We start from the raw sequence: 20,587 nt of genomic DNA, 5'->3' as shown, positions 1-20,587 counted from the left end.
GTGTTTCTTAAATTCCACATGTGAGTGAAATCCTATGATATCTTTCTTTCTCTGATTGACTTATTTCGCCCAGCATAATGCACTCTAGTTCCATCCACGTTGTTGCAAATCTGTCTCGTGTACGTGTGCTGGGGTGCCGTGCGGTGATGTGCTGGGGACACCGGGAACATCTCTTCCCACCTCCTCCCCCCGGTGACTTCACTCTGGCAGCTCAAAATTGGCCCAGATGGCTGTGTTGACACCGTGGAAATGCAGATGCTTCCAGTCAGGGCTTTTCCCTCTTGAGGAACCAGTTGAAAACAGCACACTCCCCATTGTACGCACATGCGTTTGCGCCGTTTCTCTGGACTCTCTTCTAAAAGCCTGACAAAAAGACTTTGGAAGAGATTATTAAAATTCAAAAACGATTTTAGGGGCGCCTGGGTGGCTCAGTCGGTTAAGCGTCCGACTCCAGCTCAGGTCACGATCTCGCGGTCAGTGAGTTTGAGCCCCGCGTCGGGCTCTGGGCTGACGGCTCAGAGCCTGGAGCCTGCTTCCGATTCTCTGTCTCCCTCTCTCTCTGCCCCTCCCCATTCATGCTCTGTCTCTATCTGTCTCAAAAATAAATAAAGGTTAAAAAAAATTAAAGAAAAAACAAAAAACAAAACGATTTTAGTTTTATTTTACTACATTGACTTCAGTAAGTTCCTAAATAGTTGCTTTAAAAGGTACTTTAATAACCGTAAAAGACTTTAACGATCGACTAATGTTACGAGTAGTCTTAAAAGATACTTTACAATAATTCTCAATCGTTTTGCTTGATTCACAGTCCCGGTTCGTGCAAGTAAAGTGGGTTGATCAGCCTTAATGTTGTATGTAACTGTACCACTTTATTTCACAGTTTTGCTCAACTTTCCAGTTGTCTGGTATCTTTGTCATTTCTTCTTTCTGAACTTCTGTCTTTCATTTTCGCCATTAAGCTTGGGAATTTCTGTTCCTTGTCTCCAAAAGCTATAATCTCATCTCCTTCAGTGTTTTCTTGCTCTTTCTTTTTCGGTTCTCCTCCTTTCTAGACCTCTGTCTCTTTCTCAGAAATTCATGGCCTGATGTTTCTCTGGCCTCTGCTCTTTTTTGCCCTTCTCTCTTTTTTTCCCCCGTTTTTCTTCACTCACTTTTAGGAGCCTCTCTGCTCCTGAGGCTGAACTGTGAGTTACATGGTTTCCTCCTTGATGGCCAGGACCCCAGCCTCCTCCCGGGCATCTGGGGTTCTGGAAGCCCACCTGACTGCTTTGGCTGCAGTCCCGTGTTATTGGCAGCAGAATCGTTAAGTAAGCAGAGCTCTCGGGATCGTCCGGTCTTCTGTGCCTCTGGCCTTGTATTCCGGGACGAGTTAGAACAAGAGGCATCTTTGCCTCTCTATTTCCTGCTCCTCTCCTCCCCACCTCTCTCCCCTCCCCTCTCCTCTCAGGGAACGCGGGAGGCCTCTTGAAATAAATTCACCTAATGCATTGTCATTTGAAGAAAGAACACATCGGAGGAGAAAGGGTTAGTAGTACTTAAACACCCTCTGCCTTCCCCCTGCTGATCCAGGCTGGAGGGGCGCCCGTGCAGGGAGCTGCCTTCTTGGGCCAGAGTGGATCTGACTGTGGCTGGCAGGTGCTGTCCCATCTGTAGCGAGCCTGAGCCCTGTGCTCGGTGAAGAGTCCTGCAGAGAAACTGCTCTGGTCCTGTGCCCACAAGGAGCAGTTCACGGTGCTGCCTTCCTCACTGGGGGGCTCCGTCTTCTTCAGGTACTTTTACCTGCAAGGAACAGTAGACCGATAGCCAGCCTCTTGGCAACTTGTGCTTCGTGAAACACAATGTCTTAGATCTATCCAGTGCTGCCAAGTTTTTGATTTGATTTTGATTTTGATTTGATTTGATTTTTTTAATATGAAATTTATTGTCAAATTGGTTTCCATACAACACCCAGTGCTCATCCCAACAGGTGCCCTCCTCAATACCCATCACCCACCCTCCCCTCCCTCCCACCCCCATCAACCCTCAGCTTGTTCTCAGTTGTTTTTTTTTTCAATATATGAAGTTTATTGTCAAATTGGTTTCCATACAACACCCAGTGCTCATCCCAAAAGGTGTCCTCCTCACTACCCATCACCCACCCTCCCCTCCCTCCCACCCCCCATCAACCCTCAGTTTGTTCTCAGTTTTTAAGAGTGTCTTATGGTTTGGTTCCCTCCCTCTCTAACCTCTTTTTTTTTTTTTCCTTCCCCTCCCCCATGGGTTTCTGTTAAGTTTCTCAGGATCCACATAAGAGTGAAAACATACGGTATCTGTCTTTCTCTGTAGGACTTATTTCACTTAGCATAACACTCTCCAGTTCCATCCACGTTGCTACAAAAGGCCATATTTCATTCTTTCTCATCGCCACATAGTATTCCATTGTGTATATAAACCACAATTTCTTTACCCATTCATCAGCTGATGGACATTTAGGCTCTTTCCATACTTTGGCTGTTGTTGAAAGTGCTGCTATAAACATTGGGGTACAAGTGCCCCTATGCATCGGTACTCCTGTATCCCTTGGGTAAATTCCTAGCAGTGCTACTGCTGGGTCATAGGGTAGGTCTATTTTTAATTTTTTGAGGAACCTCCACACTGTTTTCCAGAGTGGTTGCACCAGCTTGCATTCCCACCAGCAGTGCAAGAGGGCTCCCGTTTCTCTGCATCCTCGCCAGCATCTGTAGTCTCCTGATTTGTTCATTTTAGCCACCCTGACTGGTGTGAGGTGGTATCTGAGTGTGGTTTTGATTTGTATTTCCCTGATGAGGAGTGACGTTGAGCATCTTTTCATGTGCCTGTTGGCCATCTGGATGTCTTCTTTAGAGAAGTGTCTGTTCATGTTTTCTGCCCATTTCTTCACTGGATTATTTGTTTTTCGGGTGTGGAGTTTGATGAGTTCTTTATAGATTTTGGATACTAGCCCTTTGTCTGATATGTCATTTGCAAATATCTTTTCCCATTCCGTTGGTTGCCTTTTAGTTTTGTTGCTTGTTTCCTTTGCAGTGCAGAAGCTTTTTATCTTCATGAGGTCCCAATAGTTCATTTTTGCTTTTAATTCCCTTGCCTTTGGAGATGTGTCATGTAAGAAATTGCTGCGGCTGAGGACAGAGAGGTTTTTCCCTGCTTTCTCCTCTAGGGTTTTGATGGTTTCCTGTCTCACATTGAGGTCCTTTATCCATTTTGAGTTTATTTTTGTGAACGGCATAAGAAAGTGGTCTAGTTTCATCCTTCTGCATGTTGCTGTCCAGTTCTCCCAGCACCATTTGTTAACGAGACTGTCTTTTTTCTATTGGATATTCTTTCCTGCTTTGTCAGAGATTAGTTGGCCATACTTTTGTGGGTCCAATTCTGGAGTCTCTATTCTATTCCCTTGGTCTATGTGTCTGTTTTTGTGCCAATACCATGCTGTCTTGATGATGACAGCTTTGTAGTAGAGGCTAAAGTCTGGGATTGTGATACCTCCCGCTTTGGTTTTCTTCTTCAATATTATTACTTTGGGGTCTTTTGTGGTTCCATAGGAATTTTAGGATTGCTTGTTCTAGCTTCGAGAAGAATGCTGGTGCAATTGATTGGGATTGCGTTGAATGTGTAGATAGCTTTGGGTAGTATTGACATTTTAACAAGATCTCTTCTTCCAATCAATGAGCATGGAATGTTTTGCCATTTCTTTGTATCTTCTTCAATTTCCTTCATAAGCTTTCTATGGTTTTCAGCATACAGATCTGTTACATCTTTGGTTAGATTTATTCCTAGGTATTTTATGCTTCTTGGTGCAATTGTGAATGGGATCAGTTTCTTTATTTGTCTTTCTGTTGCTTCATTATGAGTGTATAAGAATGCAACTGATTTCTGTACATTGATTTTGTATCCTGAGACCTTGCTGAATTCATGTATCAGTTCTAGTAGACTTTTGGTGGAGTCTATCGGGTTTTCCATTTTAAAGTAATCTGTACACCCAGCATGGGGCTTGAACTCAACCCTGAGATCACGAGTCACATGCTCTATGAAGTGAGCCAGGCAGGTGCCCCCAGGTTTTTTTTTTAAATGCTTAAGTACTGAGTTAAGAATATTGTAACTGATTTTGTTGTGAAATTGAAGAATGTTGTCACTAATGTATTTTCCTGTAAACTAAGACATCGTTAGTGATCAACTTTTTAAAAAATTATTTATTTATTTTGAGAGAGAGAGAGAGGAAAGAACGCAAGCAGGGGAAGAGCAGAAAGAGAGAGAATCCCAAGCAGGCTCTGCGCTGTCAGCACAGAACCTGACATGGGGCTTGATCTCATGAACGTGAGATCGTGACCTGAGCCAAGATCAAGAGTTGGACGCTTAACCGACGGAGCCGCCCAGGCGTCCCAATAATCAACTTTTTAAGCCAAACATGATAAATATAGTATAACACAAAAAAGTAAATTGTTTTGCAGATAGTTTATATGAGGCAGGATTTCTGTTGTTATTTCTTACTACTTTGGTTTTCCTGCCTGAGAATGAAAGGTCCTTATCTTGTGTTTCCTTTTTAAGTTTACTTTTTACTAATCTCCATGCCCGACGTGGGGCTCGAACTCACGACCCAAGATCAAGAGTGGAATGCTCCGACTGAGCCAGCCAGGCACCCACCTCTTGTTATTATTTTCTTTCAAGAACACTTTCTATTTAAAAAACTTAACACGTCTAGACAAATAGTAAGAGTGGCGCATGGAAGGAATTCTTGTGTACGGTCCCCTAGATGCACCAATTATTAACATTCTGGCGCATTTGCTTTTGCCCGTGTTCCCTCTCTTTTATGATGCACACACACACTACATTTACACGATCTACGTATTTATACGTTTTATTATTTTATTTTGCTGGACTATTTGAGAGTGAGCTGTAGACGCTGTGACCTTTCCCCTGAAATCCTCCAGTGTGTATCTTCTAAGAGCAAGAATATTCACTTACATAAGCCACCGGTGTGTGTGTGTGTGTGTGTGTGTGTGTGTGTAAGTATAATCTTAGAATCAGAGCCCCTGGGGAGAAAACTTTCAGAGGTCACTGGCTCATTCCCCCGCTTCTTGCAGGTAAATTCCTACCGTACAAAATTGCTATTTTCCAGGAGTGATAGACCCTGGTTCCCAAGGGACCAGGCCTGTGATGTGCATGTGCGAGGGACACAGTCTGGGGCACTCCTGAAGACATGGATGTTATGAACCAACACTGCGCTGAGCAAAACCTTATCTGAGGGCCAACTCTGTCCCTTGGGTCGTCTGTTTGGCGCCCTGGATCTGTCTTCAAGGTTCCCGTGGGATGGAACCTCCACTCTTCTTTGGAGGCGCCTTGTCACAGTCCCCAGGTTCCCTCCGTCTCGTGACATACTGGATCAGGTTTATGAGAGGTGGCGGTGTGCCGGGCTGAGGCGTGTGGATTCCAGCCTGTGTGTGTCGGGATCCCAGCCACTACTTCCCAGGGTGCTGGGGAAGTTACCCAATCTTTCTGTGGCCTGGTTTTGGTGGGTCGTCCTCGCAGGGCTGCCGTGGGGAGGAAGCGGGTAAGAGGATTTAGAGCAGTTGACAACAGAGCCCGGCCCGCTGGTGAAACCCTGTGCGCGGTTACCACTCCCCTTGCAGCCCGCAGGTGGTGGAGGGGAGGGAGTGGGCTGCGGGGTCTCCTTCTCCAAGTCCCAGAGGAGGTGACGGCTCCCATCCGGAAGGCCGGTCAGTCTCCTGTGTCGCTGTCCTGCCCCCTGGTTGGGCCCGCAGCCCCGGCCCCCTGCTCTGGGGGGGTGGGGGGCGGCTAGAATGCGCAGCTATTTGTGGCCCTGGTAAGTTATTGAACATCTCGGGATCATCTCCTGGTCTGTGAAATGGAGAGGACAAGGCGCACACCCCATGGGACTGTCGCGGGGGGTCAAGGCGTCCGTGGGGACCGCGGGACCGGTGGCTGCACTGAATTCAGCTTCTGGCCAGAAGCTGCGCGTGCCTCTCCAGAGCGGCCGCCTTAACCCTGTGTTCCCCTTGCCTGCCACTCCGGTCCCCCACTGCTGCCGCCCTGCACGGGCTTTCTGTCCCTCTCTCCCTGCAGGTGCCGGTGCTGTGATGACCGGTGGGCCTCTCTCCGGCCAGATCTGAGCGGCGGGCCTCTCTCCTGTCCAGATCCGAGCGGCGGGGCTCTCTCCTGTCCCCGATTGAGCCGTGGGCCTTTCTCTGTCCAGATCCAAGTGGCAGGCTTCTCTCTGCCCAGATCCGAGTGGTGGGTTTCTTCTCTTAGGCCCCTGTAACACTTTGAACAGTGAGGTCATCCTGCAACCAGGGGTCCAGGCAGGGGGCAGTTGAGGGACCGTGGGAGGAAGAGAGGGGTGGAGAGGCTAAGACAGGACAGACTGAGCATGTGGCCAAGAGCTAGGCCGGCAGGTCCACAGTGAATGGTGGGTGGTGTCCTGACAGCTACAAGATGACTGATTCATTCATTGTAAGGTTTATTTATATATTTTAAAAGAGACAGAGAGAGAGAGTGTGCGGGAGAGCAAGGGAGAAGCAGAGGGAGGGAGGGAGGGAGAGAGAATCCCAAGCAGGCTCCATGCTGTCAGTGCAGAACCCGACGCGGGGCTCCAGCTCACAAACCGTGAGATCGCGACCTGAGCCGAAAACAGAGTCAGATGCTTAACCCACTGAGCCACCCAGGCGCCCCCAAGATGAGCGACTTAGAACAAGGGCTGTGCTAGCAAAGGAAGCGGAGGGAGAGTAGTTGGAGGCGGTAAGGCACCTGTTAGAAGTGTCTTAAGAGAGGGAAGTTACGTGAATATCTCAGGGCAAAAGAGGAAGCCACTAGTAAAGGGCTGAATGAAGATGTTGAGCGGGAGGCAAGTGTGTCCAGAAAAAGAGCCGAGACCGAGGGGGTTAAGACTACGCACACCGAGATGAGCACTGAATAATGTGTATACTTGCTGGGGGGAAAAAAGGAGCCCAGCCTGGAACTCAGGAAAATGGAGAGGGGTGAGCTTTATTAAGGAAGGGCACTTTGAGTTCCTCGGAGGCTGAGAGGGAGAGGAGGGGAGGCTTGTACACACTTGGAAGGCGGTATAGGGGCCAGGCCTGTAGTGGGGGCGCCCACCATCGGATGTGTGTCCCTCCCGAATTCATATGATGGAGCCTTGCCCCCCCCCCCCCGCCACGTGATGGTGTTTGGAGGTGGTGGGCCTTTGGGAAGTGATTAAGTCTAGATGAGGTCACGGGGGTGGGGTCCCCGCGATGGATTGGGGCCCTTGAAAGAAGAGGGAGACCCAGAGCTCGCTCGCTGTCGGCCATGGGAGGATACGGAGAAAGGCGGTCATCCACAAGCCGGAAGCAGGGTTCTCACCAGGCCCGGAGTCTGACAGAGCCTTGGACTCTGCCGCCTTCAGAGCCGTGAGCTGCCTCTACCCAGGCTGCGGCGCGTAGCTGTGCGGCCTGGGCTGGCCGAGCGGGCAGTTGGCGGGTCAGCAGTGCCCGGTTCGCATGGGGGGGGACGCAGGTGACAGGCCTGTGGGGTCTTCCGCTGAGATTGGGCATACCTGTGGTTTTGAGCGTGAGGCTGGAGATGATTCAGAATAGCTGTTTGGGGGGCAGTTTGCTAGGGAAGCAGCAGGAAGCGAAAGCAAGGGGGTTAGGCGGCATGCGGGACGCTGGATGTTGGGCGGCGTGAATCTGCAGCAGCCCGTGATCTTTGTGTTAGGTCTTTTCTTCCCGCAGTGCTTTGCCGGAGTAGAGGAAGGAAACCGGGGAGTTGCTCAGGGTTAGGGATTAATAGAGCAGGCAGGATGGAAGGTTCAGGGGCCCAGAATCCAGGACAGGAAACGGCAGGTCTGACTGGTTGACGGCAGCAAAGGAGCACGAATGCTCGGTGAATTCGCCGCTGCCCACAGCTCGCGGGCCAGTTTGTAGGGCTTCGGGGTGAGTTCTTGAGTTGTATTGTTCTTCAGGCCGCTGTGGACTCATCGGCCCGAGAAGCTTTGCCCTTTCCCCTTAGCGGAGTCAGGCTCCGTGCTTCAGGGCTGGAGAAAAGTAGCGCCTGCATGGCTGGAGGGCATCAGACGAGCTGTTTTCCGTGGGCAAAGTGGGTCGTCCTGGCTGGATTCACTCAGAGGAGGAGACATGGTGATCGGTTCTTCAAAGGGGAGCCAGAGGGGTAGAGAAGACCTTTCCAGGCGGGAAGGAAGGACCTGCCCTTCTGACACGGAGCCTGCGGGTGGCAGGCCCCGGGCCAGCCGTGTGCCCCCTGAGTGCTCCCACCTCCCCAGGAGCACCCCCTCGCGAGCCCTGGTCTCTCCATCCCTCTCCGCGCTGGCCCCTGCCCATCCGCGTTCGTGAGTGCCCACCTCCCTCCGGTCTTACGTTTCTTACAGAATCTTCCCTGGCCCCACGCCTCTGCCCCCCTCCCCAGACATCACTTCCTCCCCTTCGCTCCCCGGACCCATCCTCCTGGACGCCGTGCAGTCTGATTTCGACGGCGCCTTCCCTCCTCAAATATCACAACTGATCTTCCTTCCCTCAACCCATGCTCTCCGCAGCATGGGACACTGAGATGAGGCTCGCTTTCCCCACGTCTTTCCTCAGCTCCCTGGACGCGGCCCTGTGCGGAGTTCGCGCCTCCCCTCTGGCTCCTCTCCTCCGTGGCTAACGCGGGCCTCTTCCTCGTACCGCTGGGTCAGCGCGGGCCCTCTAGAGAGTTCCTCCTGGACCCCTGGCTGGTGTCTTCCTGCCAGCACACTCCCGTCAGAGCCCACGGCTTCGCTGCCAGAGCTGTGTCTCCGGCCCACACCTTCCTCCCGCTCAGGCCCTCCTGTGCGTCGTGTCTGGGGCTGGATGCCGCCCGGCCCGCCACCTAATAGCCCTTCCTGTGTCGTGGGGGCTGGTAGCGACCAAGGGCTCGTTGCAACCTGGTTCAGGGGCACCTGGGGGGGCTCACTCGGTTAAGCGTCTGACTCTTGATTTTGGCTCAGGTCATGGTCTCACGGTTCGTGAGTTCGAGCCCCGCTCGGGCTCTCTGCAGACAGACTCAAAAAATAAATTAAAAAATTAAAAAACAAACAAACACCTGGTTAACGTTTCTCAGAGAGGCACGAGGGAGAACAATTACCTTGCTGACACGGCGCAAGGTGATTCTCTCTCTCTTTCTGTGTACCTCTCAATGTCTGACTCGTGATGATGGCTCTTCCTAGCCGTTTCCAGAAATAGGGAGTATTGGACTGATAATTTAAAATGTTCTAGTAGCCACAAGGAAACAAAAGGCAAAAGAGAAACAGGTGAAATTAATTTTAGTAATTGTTAGTCAACCCAATATGTCTAAAATATTGTCATTTCAACATGTGTCAATTTAAAAATGATCGATGAGATATTTTACATTTTTTTGTGTGTGTGTGCTCAGTTTTTGAAATCTGTATTTTACACTTACAGCCTGTTTTTGTTTGGGCTAGCCACCTGCGCAGTGCTCAGTAGCCAGACGGACGAAAGGGCCGCTGTCCTACACGCCTGCCCGCAGGCGGTTCCAGGTCCCCTCTCCACCCCCTACCCCCACCCCTGCCTCTGGTGTAGGGTAACCAGCTTTTCTTCAGGTCCCTCTGATTCTGGAGTGTCTTCAGTTTTCTTTTCTTTTCTTTCTTTTTAATGTTTTATTTATTTATGTATTTTTAATTTTTTTTTTAATGTTTATTTCAGAGACAGAGCATAAGTGGGGGAAGGGCAGAGAGAGAGGGAGACAGATTCTGAAGTAGGCTTCAGGCTCTGAGCTGTCAGCACAGAGCCCGACGCGGGGCTCGAACTCACAAACCACGAGATCATGACCTGAGCTGAAGTCAGATGCTCAACCAACTGAGCCACCCAGGCGCCCCTGGAGTTTCGGTTTCCTGATGCACATAGCAAAAGGCCCGGAAGGTTATGGAAGGGCTAAATCTGTGAATACTTACCAAATCATGTTTTTGTCCCTGCCTCTCTTTGGTCTAATGTATACAGCAGCCAGTCTGATGTTACAACGATATGTTTACTAGTTCGGTGTTAGCCAGATTCACGGCACATCTTTAGGGACTTCTCGAAAGTATAGTCTTGTAAAATGCTTCAGTTTCTATGCACACCATCATGTTTAGATCCTGCCTTCACGAGGGACCTGGGCGGGAAAAGCAATGCAGAAGTTTACAGACTGAGGTACTCCGGCCGGTGTGAAACGTAGTCCACAGGAAGACGTGGCGTGTATAGTGGGCCGTGTTTGTTACAAAGGAAAATCAGTAAATGAAAATTAAGAATCCCGTCTTCCGCAGTTAAAGACTTTTGATTTTCCCTCGCTGCTCATCCCGCAGCCTCTGTAAGTGAAGAAGCCTAACATTCTAATTTAAACTGTTTTCTCAGGGGTGCCAGGGTGGCTCAGTCAGTTGAGCGTCCGACTTCAGCTCAGGTCACGACCTCACGGTCCGTGAGTTCAAGCCCCACGTCAGGCTCTGTGCTGACAGCTCAGAGCCTGGAGCCTGCTTCAGATTCTGGGTTTCCTTCTCTCTCTGCCCCTCCCCTGCTCATGTTCTGTCTCTCTCCATCTCAAAAATAAATAAAAACATTAAAAAAAATTTTTTTAATGTTTTCACAGGGCGTCTGGGGGACTCAGTCGGTTAAACATCCAACTCGTGGTTTTGGCTCAGGTCATGATCTAATGACCGCATGGGGCTCTCCACTGACAGTGGAGCCTGCTTGGGATTCTCTGCCCCTCCCTCTCTCCCTCCCTCCCTCTCTCTCTAAATAAATAAATAAACTTAAAAAAAAAAGTTTTCTCAGTAAAATAGGGAGTAAGTATAACACCATTATTACCCAGAATGGTAAAAAAAATTAAATATTCTAGTCAAGTGGGGTGCCTAGGTGGCTCAGTTGGTTAAGCATCTGACTCTTGATTTGGGCTCAGGTCATGATCCCAGTGTCCTGGGATTGAGCCCCACATCAGGCTCTGTGCTGACAGCTCGGAGCCTGCTTGGGATTGTCTCTCCCTGCCTCTGTCCCTCTCCTTGCTCACGCTCTCCCTCTCTCACTCTCTTTCTCAAAATAAATAAATAAATATTTAAAAATTCTATTCAAGTGCATATTTGTGAAATTAAGTTAACATTCAAATATTGCATCTTTAATTTTAATAATTTTAAGTGGAAATCTTTAATAATCTATTCTAAATCCCCTTCTCTTCACATCTAGGGAGTACCGAATAGAATTTATACTTTTCTTAGGTTATTTGCTGAATTGAATTACATCATTATGGGGAGGGCAGGGACATAACTAATATTTATTGAGTGTATGCCATTCAATAAATCTTGCATAGTATAAAGCAAGAACTATGCTTTATATTATGATAGTTCGTATTATTTTACTCTTAGGGTGTTCCCCGCCCCTTTCTAAGTATTTGCACGAAGTCACTAGGTTTTAACCACCAGGTAGGCTTCTAAACCCAGAGATTAACCTGTGCAGCCTAGCACGTGATAGAGCTCAGATCTGAACCCTGACAATCTGACACTAGGGGCCACGCTTTTCAGTATTTTGCCACTAATGTGGACTTTAACACAAACCTCTGAGCGAGATATTATTGTCCCCATTTTACAGATGCAGAAACTGAGGTTTGAAACAGCTAATTAACTTAAAATCAGCTAGTGAGTGCCTGACACTTCTTTTTCTTGCCCCCTCCCCTGTTTTCATTTTCTAGAATGTTCTGATTTGGGCTCGGGCTAATCCACGCAAACACTTCTTTCTTCTCCCTTTGGTTCATTTGTCTGCCTTTTCCTTCCCCCGGAAAAGTATCTGCTGTCCTCACGAGGTAGAACTTAATTGAGTGACCTCGGTGCTACATCTGCCCTGACCTTGTTTGGAGAAGCACAGCGCTTGCTTTCCAAAGTTTATGTTCTAAAACTGTTGACCACTTTTTCCGCAGAGAGATCGGAACAATTATCAGGTCGCTAGGGTGCTGCCCGAGCGAAGGAGAGCTCCATGACCTGATCGCGGAGGTAAGCAGACCTGGGGCAAGGCTGCGTGCCACGGGCTCCCTGCTTCGTCCATTCCTGGTGCCTAAAAACCCTTCCCTGCAGCTAAGCGTGTTCTAAACTAATGAGGGTGCTTGGTGGAAACATTCGGGCAGCTTTACGGATCAGCCAGCCAACAGGGTCTGAACAAATTAATAGCAGATCTGGAACAAATGGCTTTGACTGAGTAACATGATGGCTCAAGTGAGGAGCCCACTTTATATTGTTTATACACTTTTTTTTTTAATGTTTATTTATTTATTTTTGAGACGGAGAGAGAGAGAGTGCACATGCACAAGCGGGCAGGGGCAGAGAGAGAGACACACACAGAATCTGAAGCAGGCTCCAGGCTCCGAGCCGTCAGCGCAGAGCCTGACTCGAGGCTCAAACCCACAAACTGGGAGATCATGACCTGAGCCGAAGTCAGATGCTTAACCAACTGAGCCCCCCAGGCACCCCTTATTTATACTCTTTAAACTTAGTTGAAGAAAGGCCAGCAGACAGACACAGGGGACTGACTATATGCAGAGAGGATATTGGCACTGGAAAGGTAAATATACTGAATAATGTCACTTCAGAGGGGATAGAAGTGGAAACAGAGACTGGAAGAAATTTATATTTATTTGGGGGAAATAAAACCAACTTTCCGAGCAAGTAGTAAACACAATAATAAGAACTAACTTGACATTGACCAAAGAGTCTAAGAATTTGAAAAATGGTTATTTGCAACCGTGTAGATGAGTCCCTGGAGAGAGTTATCCCGTAAAGCAGTGGTGAGTGGCCCAAGACCAGAGAGCTTCCTGCCCTGTTTGGTTTTCCAGCAAAGGATCTGCTCTAACTTCCACATGCAGCTTTCAGTCCAACAAAGCAGGGGCCTGCGGGGAACCGAGCTCCCTGGGCCCCCACCACGAGAAGAACCTTTCCAGAACTGCTTTTGTGGGTGTGTGGGTCTCCAGGTAGGAGGAAACAGGAGACAGGCAAGGAAGCATGATTTTGTTGATTTCCTTATTTCATGTGCCCAGCACAGCACCGGCCCCGGGCGCATCCCTTTCAGTTTGTCCATGATAATCGGTACTTCAAAGACAAATGAAATAACGCATTTGAATCCTAACGCACTATATAAAGTTAAGGAACGGAAGATCAGGAAGGTAACTCTGATACCCACCTCTTGGCATCTTGGTAACTAAAGGGCAGTACCAGTTTTTCATTAGCATTTAAAAATATTCAGTACAGCACAAAATCTTTACGCTGGTTTTCCATTTGGGGACCCGGTGAAACTATTTTTACTCAGAGGAAAAAAAAAACAACTTATTTTTCCCAAGTGGGTCCTCATTTTTAAAAATAAGGTGTTGATCGCTGCTTGACAGTGTTTATCGACAAAGCGAGAATCTGTGCTAGGGAAAGGAAAGTTGGCATTGTGGAGCAGAGAGGGACTGGAGGATGAATTTACAGTGAAATCGTAATGATTGCGTACAATTCAGTAGAGTAAGCACAGCGGTAATGAAAAATGGCCCTGGAAAGATAGAAAAGCGGAACCTTTAGAGCCTGATTCCTTGATGGTTGGTTTGTACGTTTCAATCTGTAGCGGGGGTCCGCCAATCCCAACCCCTGGGCCAAATCCAGCCCACCTCCTCTTATTGTAAATGAAGTTTTATCGGGACACAGCTAAACTCGTTTATTTACATATTGTCTGTGGCTGTTTTCTCACTGCAAGAGTGGAGGTTCAGTCCTCGCGACAGAGACCATATGGTTTGCAGAGCTTAAAATATTTACTGTCGGGCCCTTTCCAGGGAAAGTTTGCCAACTCTTGATCTGTAAGTTTTTCTGGCAAAGTGGAACAGACACCACGAATAGTGTCAGGAAGTCTACTTGCAAACCCCAGAGCTACCACTTACAGCTGTGTGGCCTTGGCTGAGCAGCGTCCTCTTTCCAAGCCTGGTCCCACATCTGCGAAAAGAACGCAACAATAGCCAAGTGTCTTTATGAGGATTCATTCTGATCGCTGCAAGGAATCAGCTGTTCCCTGGTGGGCACTCAGTGTATATTTGGGTTGGCTTGCTCTGTAGGTGGCTCTCTACCGAAATGACCCCGTGGGTTTCACAGTTAATCACAGTAGATGCTCAGGCCCCAGCATTTTCTTTTGTATTTGTCCTTTGCTTAGGTACATTGACACAGCCTTTGAAAATTACACGTTTCGAACAGTTGGACCAAGAGGGATCACTGTGCGATCTAAGCCCTACATATGTTTTTCTGTATTTGTGCGCAACAGTTTGTTCAGATTAAATTATAGCAAGATGCTTAAGAAGCTTAAGAATTATAGCAATATGCTATCTAAGCCCTACATATGTTTTTCTGTATTTGTGCGCAACAGTTTGTTCAGATTAAATTATAGCAAGATGCTTAAGAAGCTTTGGGTGTGACTACCCTTTTTGAAGTTTCCCAAATAACTGAGGGGGAAAAAAAAGCACATAGATATTTGTAGGTATCAAATACGTTAAAAAAAAAAAAACAAAGCTCCAAATAGTAGGTGAATAAGGATGGATGAATGTTGTATTGATAAATGCTCTGTAATGGTTTCAGAAACTAAACTATATCTGCTTCATTTGCTTTAAAATGCAATAATGTAAAAAAATACAATCATGTGACAATGCTCTAAAATTCTACACATCGAAGGGCACCTGGGTGGCTCAGTTGGTTAAGCATCTGCCTCTTGACTTTGGCTCAGGTCATGATCTCATGGTCTTCAGATCGAGCCCTGCATTAGGCTGCATGCTAGGCGTGGAGCCTGCGTGGGGTTCTCCCTCTCACTCTTCCCCTCCCCCCGCTTGTCCCTCCCTCCCTCCCTTCCTCTCTCTCTCAAAAACAAACAAAAACCCGCATCAAAATCTATGTTCAGTTCTCTAGCTGCCATTTACTTAAATTTCAGTGTAGATACATACTCTCAGCCCCTCACTTCCTGAGGAGCGATAGGAGAGCTAATGTCTCTCTTGAAATAGATCATTTAAAAATCACTCAGCATTGATCCCTCTACTTCATATTCTACAATTAGCAACTTGCCCCAAATAATCTGTACCCGCTTGGAATATCACAAAACCCAACAGCCGTAAGAAGGGTTAATATAAATTTTATTGACATACAGGTTATTAAACCATTCTTCCTTTACTATGGAGTTAGAGGCTTCCAGGCTCTTCTGTGTGAGAGCTGGGGCCGGGGGTGGGGGTTGGGGGGGACATGGTGGCCTCTCAATACCAGCGGGAAGGGCGTGGAGAGGTCTACAGCCTTCAAAGTTCAAACTCCAGTGGAATTGTGGAGAATTTAAAGTAATTAGAAGGGAGAACTACGAGATGTTTGGAAAATAACACCTATGTTGATAAGATTATTACACTGTACAGTGATTTTTTCTAAAAGGTCAATTCGTCAGGAAGGTATTAAAAATCATAAATGTCTGTGTTCCATAGATGGAGATTTTAACAAGCTTCTCAAGTAATTGATAGAGCAACTACATAAAATATCAGCAAAGATGGAGATAATCTCAACACCACCATTAACCACTCTGGCCTAACTGATATTTATAGGACACTACACCTACAATACATGTTCTTTCCAAGTGGCCATGGAATGTTCAATAGGATGTATTAAGTGCTGGACCATAAAACAAACCTCAGTACATTTTAAAAAATCGAAATCATACAGGATATGTTCTCTGATTTAAAAAATGGAATGAAGCCAGAGATCAATTGAGAATAAGATAACTAGGAAGTCCTCAAATATTTGAAATGAAGCAACATACTTCTAAAACGATTCATGAATCAAAGAAGAAATCACAAGGGGAGTGAGAAAGCATTTTGCCCTGAACGTTGATGAAAATGCAACACGTCAAACGTTGTGGGATTCAGGGAAAGTAGTGCTTGGAGGCCAGTTTACAACTCTAAATGTTCACATTGGAAAAGTAAAAAGACCTAAAATTAACGATCTAAATTCTCATCTTAGGAAGCTAGGAAAAGAAGAGCAACATAAACCCAATATATAGAGAAGGAGAAAAATTGTGAAGAGCAGAAATCCGTGTACTAGAAAATGGACAGAGAAAATCCCTGAACGCAAAATACTAGTCTTTTCAAATAAAACTGATAAACTTGTAGCTCAGACAATCAAGACAAATTACCAACATCTAGATTAAAGAAGGGTTTTTCATTATCCTTCAGGCATTTGAAAACGTTAATAAGAGACAGCCTTATGCCACTAAATGCAGCAACTTAGATGAAATTGACATGCTCTCCAAGAGACACAAATGACCAACACTGACCCAAGAAAAAGCGGAGAATTTGGGTAGCCCCCTATCAGTTATGAAAATTAAATTTATAATTAAAAACTTTCCCATAAAGAAAACTAGAAGTTCAGATGGCTTCTCTAGTGAATTTTTTTTCAAACATTTATGGAAGAAATAGTACCAATTCTACTCAAAATTCTTTCTGAAAACATTACAGGAGGTAACACTTTCCAGGCTAGTATTACTGTGATATTCAAACCAGACAATTGTATTACAAAAAAAAAGGAAAACTACAGATCTTGTTAACATAGATGTAAAAAGCCCTTACTATGATTTTACCAAGTCAATTTCAACAATATCGTATAAAGGATAATACATCATGAGCAGGTGGAGTTTATCTCAGGAATTTAAGGTTGGCTTAACATGAATCAATGTAATCTACTACGTTAAGAGAACAAAGTCGATAAATCATATGATCATTTCAATAAATATATAAAAAGCATTTGAAAAAATTCAATACCCACTGAAGATAACAATACTCAGCAAACTAAGAATAAAAGGAAACTTGTCAATCTGGCCAAGGGCAGCTGTGAAAACTCAAGGCTAAGATGACACTCAGTGTTTTCTACCTAAAATCGTGAACAAGGCATGGATGCCTGTGTTTATCACTCCTATTCATCATTGTACTTGAAGTCCTAGCTAGTGCAACAAGGTAAGAAGAAATAATAAAAGACTATTTTATATTTATATTATTTTCTATATTTATATATTTTTATAATATTTAATATAGTATATTTAATATTATTATAAAAATAATAGAAGTGAAACTATTTCTATGTCAGACAACATGATTTTTCATGGAGAAAATCCTAAGAGAGTCACCAAAAAGCCACTAGAATGTGTGACTTTAGCCAGATCATAAGCTACATGGTCAACATGAAAAATTAATTGTATTTCTTTTTTTTTCCAGATGTCTTCTTTATTTATTTTATTTTATTTTTTTTAAATTTACATCCAAATTAGTTAGCATATAGTGCAACAATGATTTCAGGAGTAGATTCCTTAATGCCCCTTACCCATTTAGCCCATTCCCCCCTCCCACAACCCCTCCAGTAACCCTCTCTCTGTTTTCCATATTTAAGAGTCTCTTATGTTTTATCCCCCTCCCTGTTTTTATATTATTTTTGTTTCCCTTCCCTTATGTTCATCTATTTTGTCTCTTAAAGTCCTCATATGAGTGAAGTCATATGATATTTGCCTTTCTCTGACTAATTTCACTTAGCTTAATACCCTCCAGTTCCATCCACGTAGTTGCAAATGGCAAGATTTCATTCTTTTTGATTGCCGAGTAATACTCCATTATATATATATACCACCTCTTCCTTATCCATTCATCCATCGATGGACATTTGGGCTCTTTACATACTTTGGCTGTTGTCGATAGTGCTGCTATAAACATGGGGGTGCATGTGTCCCTTCGAAACAGCACACCTGTATCCTGTGGATAAATGCGTAGTAGTGCAATTGCTGGGTCGTAGGGTAGTTCTATTTTTAATTTTTTTAGGAAGCTCCATACTGTTTTCCAGAGAGGCTACACCAGCTTGCATTCCCATAATTGTATAATTAGAAATCAATGGTAAGAAAAATGAAATCAAGTAAACAACTCCATTTAAAAAAGCATTAGAATAGAAGAGTCAATACATCTAACAAAATATAGGCAAGACTTATACACTAAAAACAGCAAACACTATAAAGAGAAATTAACTAAGATTTAAAAGGATACATATACATGTTCATGGATTGCAAAACAACATCGTTAAGATGGCAGTTCTTTGATGAATTCAGTATGTGTTCAAAATCATAGCAGGCTTTTGTTTTTAAAGACATTTATAAGTTGATTCTGAAATTTGAATGGAAAAGCAAAGGACCTAGAATAAACAAAATAATTTTGAAAGTGTAGGGCAAGGGTGGGTGGACTTTCACTACCTGATTGCAAGATTCACTGCAAAACTACAGTAATCATGACAGTGTGATATTTGTGGACTGAAAGACATATAGACCAATGGGACAAACCAGAGGATCCAGAAATAGAACTATACATCTCTGACAAAGGTGCCAAAGTAATTCCATGAAGAAAGGATGATCACTTCAATAAATAGTGCAGGAGCAAATGGGTATCTGAATAGAAAGAACACAAAGTTTGTCACTCTTTTTACTCCATACAAAGGTTAACTTGAAGTGGATCATAGACCTGAATAGATGAGCTAAAACTATACATTGCTAGAAGAAGAGAGAAAACCCTGTGATATTGGGTTAGCCAAACATTTCTTAGATAAGACATAAAAAGCATGAACCACACAAAAAAACAAACAAACACAATAAACAATGATTATCTTAATATTAAAAGGATTTGCCCAATCAGGGGGTGCCTGGGTGGCTCAGTCACTTACGCATCTGACTCTTGGTTTTGGCTCAGGTCATGAGTTTGCGCCCTGCATCAGGCTCCACACTGTTAGTGTGTGAATCCCACTGCTTGGGATTCTCTCTTTCTCCTTCTCTCTGCCCCTCCCCTGCTTGCACATGCTCTCTCTCTCTCTAAATAAATAAAATAAAATCGAATCGAATCAAATTGAATAAAATAAAATAAAAAAATAAAAATCATAACGATACTCACTGAACTTGAAGAAAGAGTGGAGGACCTCAGTGAGACCCTCAAGGAAGAGATAGAAAACATAAAAAAGAACCAATCAGGGACGAATAACTCAATGAATGAAATGAAAAATACACCCACAAGAGAGAATAGATAGTAGACTAGAGAAAACAGAAGAATGGATCTGTGACCTGTAGGACAGAGTAATGGACAGCAATCAAGCTGAACAGGAGAGAGAAGGACAAATGCAAAATGAAAATAGACTAAGTGAACTCAGTGACACCATCAAGTGTAGTAACATTGACATTATAGGGATCCCAGAAGGAGGAGAGAGAGAAAAAGGAATAGAAAATTTATTTGAAGAAATAATAGCTGAAAACTTCCTGAATCTAGAGAAGGAAAGAGAAATCCAGATCCAGGAACCACAGAGAACCCCCAACAAAGTCAACCCAAAGATGTCCATACCAAAATACATAGTAATTAAGATGGCAAAAAGTAGTGATCAAGATAAAAATTTAAAAGCAGCAAGAGAAAAGAATGCAGTAACATACAGGGGAAACCTCATAAGGTTATTAGCTGATTTTTCAGCAGAAACTTTGCAGGCCAGAAGGGAGTGTCATGATATATCCAAAGTGCTGAAAGAAAAAAAATTCTGCAGCCAAGACTACTCTATTCAGCAATGCTCTCATTCAGAATAGAAGAAGAGATTAAGAGTTTCCCAGACAAACAAAAGTTAAAGAAATTCATATCCATTAAGTCAGCCTGATAAGAAATTTAAAAGGGACTTTTTGAGTGGAAAGGGAAGACCATAAGTAGGAATAAGAAAGGTAGGAAGCACAAAAGCAGTAACATTAAATGTATCTGTAAAAGTCAGTCAAGCGATTCACAAAATAAAAGATGTAAGGTATGACACCATATGCATAAAATGTGGAGTGGGGGGAGAAGAGTGAAGAATGGGTTCAAACTTAAGTGACCATCAACTTAATATAGACTGCTATATATAATACTAATGGCAACCACAAATCAAAAACCTGTAATAGATATGCAAAAAATAAAGAGAAAGAAATCTAAGTATATCACTAAAGAAAGCCAGCAAACCATGAGAGAAGAAAGGAACAGAGACGAACTACAAAAACAACCGGAAAACAAGTAACAAAATGGCAATAAATACATACCTATCAATAATTACTTTGAACGTAAATGGACTAAATGCCCCAATCAAAAGACATAGGGTGAAGGAATGGGTAAAAAAACATGACTCATCTATATGCTGTCTACAAGTGACCCATTTCAGACCTAAAGACACCTGCAGATTTAAAGGAAAGGGAAAAACATTTATCACGCAAATGGAAGTGAAAAGAAAGCCAAGGTAGCAATAGTTATATAAAGGACAAAATCGACTTTAAAACAAAGACTGTAACAAGGGACAAAGAAGGACACCATATAATCATAAAGGAGACAATCCAACAAGAAGGTCTAACAATTGTAAATATTTAGGCACCAACATGGAAGCACCCAAATACATAAAGCAGCTACTAACAGAAAGGAACTAATCAATGGTAATACAACAATAGTAGGGGACTTTAATGCACTGTTTACATCAATGGACAGATCATCCAAACAGAAATCAATAAGGAGACAG

At 44.6% G+C, this 20,587-nt stretch overlaps 1 protein-coding gene and 1 long non-coding RNA gene across 4 annotated transcripts in view; one reads left to right on the top strand and one right to left on the bottom strand.

Moving 5' to 3' along the window:
- Positions 1–20,587, top strand: part of EFCAB2 (EF-hand calcium binding domain 2) — a 130,499-nt gene that overhangs the window by 91,995 nt on the left and 17,917 nt on the right. The window contains exon 3 of one of the 2 annotated variants that reach the window (XM_042975601.1): positions 11,941–12,013. The exons of the other annotated variant lie outside the window; for it this stretch is intronic. Within the exon in view, the coding sequence (XP_042831535.1) occupies positions 11,941–12,013 (73 nt within the window). The remainder of the gene's footprint in view (positions 1–11,940; positions 12,014–20,587) is intronic. 2 annotated transcript variants of the gene reach the window in all.
- Positions 1–20,587, bottom strand: part of LOC122235749 — a 37,762-nt gene that overhangs the window by 13,596 nt on the left and 3,579 nt on the right. The window contains exons 2-5 of one of the 2 annotated variants that reach the window (XR_006213780.1): positions 13,924–13,975; positions 9,956–10,152; positions 9,130–9,256; positions 4,743–5,543 (exon numbers count right to left, since the gene is read on the bottom strand). This is a non-coding gene — a long non-coding RNA (uncharacterized LOC122235749). Of the gene's footprint in view, positions 1–4,742; positions 5,544–9,129; positions 9,257–9,955; positions 10,153–13,923; positions 13,976–20,587 lie in introns of those variants that run through there. The other variant, XR_006213781.1, reaches the window with a different exon arrangement.

This window comes from Panthera tigris, chromosome F3, assembly GCF_018350195.1.
Source record: "Panthera tigris isolate Pti1 chromosome F3, P.tigris_Pti1_mat1.1, whole genome shotgun sequence".
Classification (NCBI taxonomy): domain Eukaryota; kingdom Metazoa; phylum Chordata; class Mammalia; order Carnivora; family Felidae; genus Panthera; species Panthera tigris.
This window is presented reverse-complemented; position numbering and strand designations above follow the sequence as displayed.